General features: G+C 32.9%; 1 protein-coding gene across 1 annotated transcript; it reads left to right on the top strand.

Annotated features, from left to right (window-relative positions):
* Positions 1–5,876: 5,876 nt before the first annotated feature.
* On the top strand, positions 5,877–7,080 carry LOC107611907 (Dynein light chain type 1 family protein). Its single transcript, XM_016313778.3, has 2 exons — positions 5,877–6,169; positions 6,694–7,080. Exons 1-2 carry the CDS (start codon positions 6,032–6,034, stop codon positions 6,883–6,885), a joined length of 330 nt encoding a protein of 109 aa, XP_016169264.1. The 5' UTR covers positions 5,877–6,031; the 3' UTR covers positions 6,886–7,080.
* Positions 7,081–10,571: the final 3,491 nt, after the last annotated feature.

Consider the following 10,571-nt stretch of genomic DNA (forward strand, 5'->3'; position numbering starts at 1 on the left):
GCCGAATCCCTACTTCAAAAAATCCACCATTTTCTTCTCCTCCAACTCATACCCATATTCATCTCCATTCTACTTCCTCTTCCACCCATTCACCTCCCTCCAAGAAAACCGAAACCATGCGCCGAAAGGTTATTGCTCAGAAAACTTCAGGGAGAGGCAAGACAGGGAAGAACAAGCAACCAAGTATTGAAGAAGATGAAGAAGAATCACATACTACTCCACCTCCATCACCACCAAAAAGATCTACCCCTCATGCAAAAAGCTCTCAAAAGAAACAGAAAACCTTTGCTCTGCATGACACAAGCGAACCCCCCAATCTGGAATCTCTAGAGTTCAAAAACAAATTCCACAAAACTCATTCACATTTTGATCCTTCTCGCTTCCACTCATGTGCATTCTATGAATTTCACAAAGAAGTTCTTCTGCAGCGCCATCTCTGCCCCTCTTACTTGGTGAACCTTCCAAATCTTGCCACCAAAGGAATAAACTTTTCGTCTCTGTTTGATGCTCTGAAATGGACTCCTCTGACTCACATTCAGAAATTGGTATACCCGGGGCTGGTCCGGGAATTTTATGCAAACATGCGTTTGATTGGTGGGTCAATCCACTCTTACGTCAAGCGTGTTTACATAACCTTCACCCCTCAAACCATTGGTGCTGCTCTTGGGTATGAAGATGAGGGACCAAAGGTTTATATGGTTGATAAATGGGATGATCAAGTGGGAGTTACTCAACAAACTGTCATGCAACACATCTGTGCCAACCTCTCCGGGCTTGATGGATTAATCCCAACTCACAAATCCCTCGGCCCAGAGAACTCTCTGTTACACCGTATCATCACTCATATCATCACTCCTCAAAGTGGTTCTCATCATAGAGTAACAGTTTCTGATTCTATCATCCTCTTTGCTCTTATTACTTCCACTCCAATTTCATTTGCTTATATTATGACACGTCATATGTGGGAAGCAGTAAGAAGCACAAAAAAGGCTAATCTTCCTTATGGCATGTTTCTTACATGTATATTTGAATATTTTAAGGTTGATTTGTCTAATGAATCTGTTGAGAACAAAGTGTCACAGATTAAAGGAGGAGGAGTTTCGAACAAGAAAAGCAAACAGTCTTTTGCCTCCGAACCCTCTCTAAGCGATTTGGAAAGCCACCCTGAACCCTCAAAGGTCACGGCATCCATCAGGGAGGCTCTCAGTGAATTCCGCAATATGTCCAAATTGATGCTTAAGTCAAGCAAGGCTGCCCGGAAACTGGCATATGCAAATGAGAAAGCCTGGAAGAAATGCTATGAAAGGGTCGATTTCATGATTCAAACTTTTGATGATGAAATGGGAACAGGAGATTATGAAGATGATTCTGGTTCTGAGTTCAATGTTTCTGATGATTAGTGACTATTTCTCTACTTTTATTTGATATTGGCAACAATAGGCTCAATCCTTCTTTTGTTTTTTTGTAAAGGCATGACTTGATACTCCCTGCCGTATGATACTCTGAACAATTACTGCTTTGTTATAAATATTATGTATTGCTCATGTCTCTTGTCGCAGGTCTTTTATGCCCCTTGATGCCAAAAGGGGGAGGAAATTTAGATTCCAAAATTGAAATTGGAATAAAACAGGGGCTGGAAAAACAGGGGACAAGGGTTGAAATTTTCAAATTGAAAATTCATGACTATCCTTGTTCAAAGAATGCATTTGTTCTATTATGATCCCTGCTGTATGAACTGCATTTGGTATTTGGTTTATTATGATGTTTGATTTATTGTGATAACTGGCTGATTGGTTCATTTTTGATAAACCTGCTGAATTGAAAATTTATTTTTGGCAGTTCTTTTAAACTGTGATATCTAAACATTTGCCATGTTTTGATGTGCTAATATATGTTTCAAAAATATTTTCCTTATTTTGAATGACATTGCTCTGATATCTGGACTGGAAAATATTTGGAAATTTTCTGAACAACATTGTTTTGTGTTCTGTTGATATGTGTATGTTTGAGTAGTAAATCAGTTTATGATATCAAATGAGTTTTGATTATCAATTAAAACTGCTCATAAATCAAGCATTTAGCATCATAAAATATGCTAAATAACATTGTTACTTGAAGCTTGATTTAAATGTTACAGGTTAGTGCTTCCCTTAGTAAAAATGGCATATATTAAGGGGGAGCCATGTGACATCTAGAAAGGGGGAGAAATTCAATCTTCAAAGGGAGTATTCTTTACTCTATCTTTAAATTTCTTTCCATTTCAATTTTAATATTGTTTGTCATCAAGGGGGAGATTGATGAGTTTGGAAAACTCTAAATTAATATTTGTGATGACTAAACATTATTAAAATTAATTAATTGCAAAATTATTAATCTGAATTTTTCATTCAACATATATTGATTAAATAATTTTGCTGCAAGTCTTATTGGGCCGAAATAAAAAGAAAATGATGCTAGCCCAATTCACATTCAGCCTTGGTTTTGATAATAAATAATGGTTGTTTTAATGTTACTTGGGCCCAAATGATTTTGATTGCTCTAAGCCCAAGTGGGTTACATGCTTTCCATTTGTTTTATGCATGCTCCAAATTTTATCAGGAAAGCAAATGTTATTAATGGGCCAAGATCAAATATTGTTGCAATCAAGCCCATATTTTATAAGAGTTCCTCATGCATGATCCGAAACCAAAGAAGGAAGAAAGCAAAATTGCTTTCAACGGATCCAAGGATTCAAACATTACATGGATTCCAAAATTCATTTAATTACAATGTGTTGCATGGGAACTATGAGAGAGAATATGAGTGACTTGATTTGATGGACATCATTGAGCTACACGTTACTCAGTAAAGAGAAGTGAACATTTATTTTGCTTTATCAATCTTACATTAGTTAATGTTCAATTTCTCTCTCTTCTCTCTCACAACTCTTTCTCTCTTCGGTCATTACTCAGAAAACATTGGCAGCCATGGAAGAAAAAGTGAGCTACCGAAATGGAGAGAAAGCAAGCCTAAAGACCATCACAATGATGGCAAGAAAACATACTAAAATAAAAGTGAGCTGTGGCTAAGATACTTACTAAATGTGGTTAGATTTGGTGAGGTTATCTTGAGCTTTGCATGCTCAAAAAGGAAGAAGAAGATCTCGGCCAGCAAGGGAGATTCTTGAAGCATGGCTTGTCTTTGATTCTGCTCAACCACCACAGGGAGTAGCTAGAGTGGCGAAGTGATGGTTGAAGGCAGAGATTGAAGCAGATGAAGTCATCATCATCATGAAGCATCAAGGGCCAGAATTTCATCTTGGAGAGCAAGCCAAGGATGGAGAGCTCGGATTGATGAAGGGTGATGATCAAGAAAGGACTAGAGGTAATTGCATGTTGGTTAATACATGGTTATCTCTTCTCTCTCTATGTGGCCGAACCGGTTTTGTTGAAGGAGGAAGAAGTTGGTTCGCTTTTGGCTTCAATAAGTGGAGGCTCCCCTCTTCTATATTAAGGGTGGACAGCCACTGTTTGAAGCAAGGAGAAAATTTGAGAGTGCAAGGCACAGAGTTCTCAGAGCTACCTGAGCTAACAGTTTTTTCTCTTCTCCTTCAATGTATTCTGTTTTGAATTTTTCTGTTTAATTTTGTCATGTCTTGAGTCTCATGGTAAAAGGCAAACAGTGAGGTTTGTAATGAAAAAGCCATAGAGCGGAAAAAGGCAGAGAGTGCAAAATTAAAAGAAAAAGCCATAGATGTCTTAGAGTTCCTTTGTTCATCTATGTTGTGTTTCATGATTCTGTGGGAATCCCCTTGTAAGTTGGGTTAGCACTTTACAGTTTGTAATCTGTTTGATTATAGTGAAATTCCATCATTGTTGTGATGGAGATTGGATGTAGGCTGCACTGCACTTAGCAGCCGAACCAGGATATATCTGGGTGTAATATTCCTTCTTTCCTACTCCATTTCTGTTTTCTACTGCACAGGAGCAAAAACCAAAAATGTCTCGTGCCAAGTGACGAGACAAAAACAAAAAGTCTCGTGGCTAGGGACGAGCTAAAAACAGAAAAGTCTCCTCTGAATCCAGCAAGTGTTAGCAAGCGAAAAAGGGGCTAAGATTCAACCCCCTTCTCTTAGCCACTGAAACCATCAATATGAATAATGTTCTATGTTGTAGATGGAGTCATCATCCACGGACCCAAAAATGGATATCTATGACTCAGGCGAATATTAGGCACGCAGTCGACTTCAAGTAAACATACTACCAACACTGCTCACGTACCTATGTTTGCATATTCGGAAAACTCCGGTGCATGCATGGCGTTAAGATCCAAGCCACGCATAAAAGGTGGAACGTCCATCGGTTGACTAACTGCGGCTGGAGCCACTATAGTTTTCGCCACTGCCTCACCTCCCCCATCCCCGTCCTCGTCCTCATCACCGGCTTCGTACGTAGCTTCGAACTCCTCATCGCTATCATCGTTCATTCCCAAGTATGCCTCAACTCTGTCATCTTGCACATCTGGGTCATGTTGAACCTCATCTGCACGTAGCAATATGTTCAAACTCAACGTATAACTCAATCCTCGGGTGTTGCACCTGAGTTTGCTGGTGAATATAAAACATCCGCTGAATACTTGTTTCGTCGAAGATTGACATAATCTCAAACTGTATAAGGCCGCTAAATACGACAAGTGGACTCTTGTAGAGAATGTTGGTCACCCTCTTTACAATATCAGCCTCTATGTTTTGACAGAGTCCGTATTATAGTTCCGCGAACGTTATAGTGTACGAAACCACAAACGAAAACATATTCTCACACGCAAAGCTCACACCCTCATACGTATTTCGTACGATCTCACCGTTGTGGTAAACCACTATATTTGCTGTGCCCTCCATCGTACCGACCCAAGAGAAAAATACTTCTCTCACAATGAAGAAAAATGGTTACGAACTTTGGTTTTTATAGATAAAAGACTCACCTCACAGGCTACGTGTTGCACTGCCATTCAACCAACGTCTGCCACTTGTACAACACGTTACCTGTGTGTTGAAATGCCATCCAACCAGCTTTTGCCACGTGTGCAACACGTTACCTGCGTGCTGAACGAATGCGCCACATGACAACACGTTACCTGCGTGTTGCGTGCGATTTTGCCACGTGTCCAACACGTTAGTTGCGTGCTACCTCAGCACATTACCTGCATGATGTGCCTGCATGTCTGCAACGTCCATCCACCTGTATATACACCAAAAATCTCCATTTTCAGGTAAAGCATACTTCTAAAATCCATATTAAAATTCTTTAGCTTATAATACTTCTTGTTTTTTCTCTCTGCTATTGGAACACGTGGATTTTTAGTAATTATCTTATCCACTCTTCTTTATTTTTATTTTTGTGAAGCACTCAAAAGACTCCAAATAATGCGACAAACTTGATCTAATAAGCAATGAACAAAGATTTTGTAAGTAAAAGAAAATACAATACAAAAAGTGTAGAATAAATTATCTTTTAATAATTAAGAGTTGTGTGTAAATAATTTTTGTAATCTAAAAGTATTATTAAGTTTATAATTTTCATTATATATATATATATATATATAGTTATAGATTATGGTTAAGTTTGTAAGTATAGAATTTAGTTACATAAAATTAGTATGAATAATATTAATTAAATTGACCAGAGTGAGAAGTAGACAAAATTCACCCGACAAATCCACAAATTACAGTACACGTGTTCATTTCTGATTTGTACAACATAGTCTAATTAAGATCAGCATGTACATGTAAAAAACTTATCCTTACATGCATGTTCCACATAATAGCTCCAAGCTTACGTCCATATGCAATATAATCCATATACGTGGCTAATCCATTAGCACCAACCCCTTCTTGACATGAAATCTATTAATTCTCCACCACCACTACCTTACCTTTTTAAATCCACATCTACAATCCATTTTAATTTACAAGCACTTCATTCTCACTCTCACTGCTAATCGATCTCATTGTGCTTCTTTTGAATTGTATATATAGTTAATCTATATCATCACCATGTTAGAAGGCAAGGCAGTGATTGGTGAGACCGACATGCTTAAAACCATGCAGCAAGATGCACTTGATTTAGCATCAAAGGCACTTGATTCCTTTGATGTCACTGACGCCATTGAGATTGCTCGCTTTATCAAGAAGGTAATAATTAATAAATCAACTTTACTACTTCAACTCCCTTCATTATTAATAAAACTCTCACTTCCATTAGTATTTCATCTATGCATAACTTTATGGTTAGATATGTTAGAGATATATCAATTCATATATTTCAATTTAAACTAAAAAAAAAATAATATTATGACATCAATCCTTGTTGAGTTCTAAAAAAAAAAAAAAAATTTGGCATAAAGCTAAAACAAAAAAAAAAGGGCTTATATAAAAGTTGAAGCAAAATTTAAAAAAGGTTCATATTAAAAAAAAAAGGCGATATATTGACAAGATATATTAATTTTTAATGTCCTAATTTTGTCAAACAAATGCTATTTTATTAGTGGATGGAAGGAGTAATTAGAAATGAAATCCAATATATATATATTTTGAGAGTTAATTGACTTTATCATGCATATATGAAATTAATTATTACTACTATTTCCTTGTTAATTATTAGCTTAATAATAATGCTTTTGACATTTATGATTTTTATATGATGTTGTATGTTGTAGGAATTTGACAAGAGTCATGGAAGTGGGTGGCAATGCATTGTAGGAACAGATTTTGGTTCATATGTGACACATTGTTATGGATGTTTCATCTATTTTGGAATTGGAAGTTTGGCCATTTTGCTCTTTAGGGGCTCTGCTGGTCCTGAGGCACAGGAAAATCACTTCTCAGCACTAGAGGCAGCAAAACCATAACAACTTTGTTTTCTTACTTCTATTTTTAATTTTTATATTGTTTCTTGGTCATTACTTTTATAAATTTCTTTTCTAATGTGCTGTTGAAGATTCTGGAGATGAAAATTCTTGTAGTAGTTTACTAAAATCATCAGTTAGCCAAATTTAGATATAGGCAATTACTTCCATGAAGATGCCAAAAACATCTTCTCATGATGATCTTTGTTTAAAAAATGTAACTTATTTGTTTAGCAACACTTTGAATAAAGATAACACTTTTACTTCAAATAAAAATCAAACCCTACAATTTATCATCCAATGGTTAAAATGAAATATCTTCACATGATGACAATCATAAAATCTTTATTAGAGTAGCCACCTTAAATATATTATTTGTACTGCAAGAGATCTAGACTTGTGTATGTTGAGAAGTAAGAATGATTTTAAAATCATGGATACTTTTTTGTAATTTCTTTTGTAACTATATATGATAATTTAAAATTTAATCTGTATGTGTTATTAAAGATATAATCATTTTAACATTTAAGTTTATCCAAGTGATTTAGAGTCACGCGCTTCTTCTTCTTCTTCTTTATTATTTTTCACTTTTATTACTGTCATCACCAGCACCACTATTTCCTACTTCTCCTTTTCCTCCTCTTTCTTCTTCTTTTTTCATTGGAATTTCTTCTCTTCCTTCCTTTTCATCATTCTCCTCTATCATCATCATTATCATCATGATCATCATCGTTATCATTATCGTCATTGTCGTCTTCTTCTAATACGTATCGTCGTTATCGTTATTGGTTCATTCTGAATATAATTTCGGTTCATTCTAGATTTAAATAAGTTGGACTTGGTTTGTGCTTGTTTTGAAACGAGTTTACATTCTAAATTTAATTTTCAGTTTATTCTGAATAATTTTAGTTCATTTATGAGTGAATTAAGGTACATTTAGTTTCGTTGTTCTGCAAAATTCAAAACTCTTCCTCCTCACCTTCTATTGCTTTTTCTTCTTCTTGTTTATTTTTTTTCATTCATCTTCTTCTTATTTTCTTTCGTTATAATTTTTCTTGTTTCACTCTCTTGAGAAGAATAAAACCAAGAAAAAAAAGAAGAAAAATCGAAGAAACAAGAATAAAAAAACTCCTTAAAACTTCTCATCGTATTCTTCTTCTTCTTGTAAGAAGACGAAACACATAATGCTGCAAAATTACTTGACGGATTTGGATGTGTTTTTGTTCATGATTCAATTTTGTTTGTGTGTTTGTTTTTAAACTGAGTTTGTGTGTCGCAATCATTAAATAATTTTGGTTTATTCTGGATTTAAATAAGATGCACTTAGTTTGTGCTTATTTTGAAACGAGTTTACATTTTGTATTTAATTTTCGGTTCATTTCTGAGTGAATTATTAAGGTGTATTTTGTCTCATTCTGCACAATTCAAAACTCTTCCTCCTCACCTTCTACAATCATTTGATGGATTTGGATGTGTTTTTATTCATGAGTCAATTTTTTGTGTATTTATTTTCAAATTGAGTTTGTGTGTCGCAATCATTATGTAATTTCGGTTCATTCTGGATTTAAATAAGGTGCACTTGGTCTGTGCTTATTTTTAAACAAGTTTACATTCTGAATTTAATTTTTGGTTCATTCTAAATATAATTTCGGTTCATTTCTAAGTGAATTAAGGTGTATTTAGTCTCATTGTGCTGGACAATTCAAAACTCTTCATCTTCACCTTCTATAAACACTTGATGGATTTGGATGTGTTTTTGTTCATGATTCAATTTTGTTTGTGTGTTTGTTTTCGAATTGAATGTGTGTCACAATCATTACATAATTTCGTTTTATTTTGAATTTAAATAAGGTGTACTTCGTCTGTACTTATTTTGAAACGCGTTTACATTCTGAATTTAATTTTTGATTCATTCTGAATATAATTTCGGTTCAAAATTAAGGTGCATTTGGTCTCATTGTTCTGCACATAATTCAAAACTCTTCCTACTCACCTTCTACTACTTCTTCTTCATCTTCTTCTTATTTCATTTTGTTATACTTTTTCTTGTTTCACTCTATTGAGAGGAATAAAACCAAAAAAAGAGAAAAAAAATCAAATAAAAAAGAAGAAGATACACATACTGATGCAAAATCATCAAAGAAAAAAGGAGAAAAAGAAAAAAAAAAACACCGACAAAAAAGAAGAAGAAGAAGAAGTTGCTCTGTGCATGAATGCGCATGTAATTACGCTCTTTTAATGAGAGTAATTTTTGTTAGTGTTAAACCTATTTAAATAAACTTAGATGACAATAAAATTTAGATGTATAACCATTCTCATAAAAATATTCTGCATTATTAATTAATCATATATATCAAGAATTTGGATAACTTTTTAAATAATGGATAAAAGAGTTACCTATAATTATTAACATGACTATATATATGGATTGAATGATATTATAAAGTTATTAATATCCTAAATTAAATAATTAGATCCATTGAATATATTCTTAGATTAATATTTTTTTAAATATATAAAATAAAAAAATATTTTACCAAAAAATAAAAAAAATATCTGTCAAAAATTAAATAAGTGTGATCACTTCATTCATTTATTTAAATAAATATTAAAAATTTAAATTTTATTATGTATATATAATAATTTGTTGAGTATTATTTTTAAAATATTACTATCAAACTAAAAAATACGGTAAAAGGAAAATGGCAAAACATTTTCTTTAATTTGTAAGCGGATAAACAATGACTATTATAATCTAATAAATACTAAAATAAAAATTCCATTGAAGATGAAAGTGCATAACTATTTTAATGAACTTTATTGTACAATCATGCTAAGGAAATTTGCGTAGATGCGGTAACCATCCCTTGTCACGCGATCTATTACTATAATACGTGCGTTTAGTACGTACGTAAGTTAATTAAGGCTAAATGGAGATGTGTAGACCAATTAAATTAAATTCAAAAATTGTCTCATTCTATATATATTCCCAGGCCCCATCGTATCCCAATCATGCCACAACAGAACTTTCTATGAAATCAGCATATTCTCTCATTTTGCTTTCAGAAATCAGAAGCACAAAAGAGAAAAGGAGCACTCACGTGTCATCGATGGGTCCCACACACCAGGCTCTAAACAGGTTAGTTTTCAAATACATACTCTCTATTTTTTAGAATTTACATCCTTTAAATTTTAAATTTTATTTTAAAAATTAAAATATAATTTTTTATTATTTATTTTATAAATAGAACAAAAAAAATTATTTAAAAATAAAAGATTATATTTTACTTTTTAAAATAAAAATTTAAAATTTAAAAATTTAAATTCTATTTTTTAGAATTTTTTTTAAAATATGATTTAATTGAAATTGAGAGGTACCTATTATTATATTTTAATAAAAAATATATATATATGTGTACAACAAATTAATTATAATGTATTTTTATATAAATATATTATTTAATTAATATATATTTTATATTTTAATATATATTTATACAAATAACTAATTTAATGATTGATTTTAACATATACAACATTTCAGATAAAATTAGCACAAATTAATTTGATTTTTGAAGATATTACGAGTTAATTTTTTTATCAATAATAAAAAAGTGTAAGATAAAGTTAGTTACGTTTTATATTCTAATTAACGTGTTATATTGCACTTATTAATAATGAAAAAGTCT

The sequence above is a fragment of the Arachis ipaensis genome, chromosome B8, assembly GCF_059453495.1.
Source record: "Arachis ipaensis isolate K30076 ecotype BB chromosome B8, ASM5945349v1, whole genome shotgun sequence".
NCBI classification, from domain to species: Eukaryota; Viridiplantae; Streptophyta; class Magnoliopsida; order Fabales; family Fabaceae; genus Arachis; species Arachis ipaensis.

Excerpts from the sequence above, each read along its gene's own strand:
- LOC107611907 (XM_016313778.3), top strand. The coding sequence starts at position 6,032 with ATGTTAGAAGGCAAGGCAGTGATTGGTGAGACCGACATGCTTAAAACC. Across the intron at positions 6,170-6,693 it reads TTGCTCGCTTTATCAAGAAG|GAATTTGACAAGAGTCATGG; the intron begins GTAATAATTAAT and ends TGTATGTTGTAG.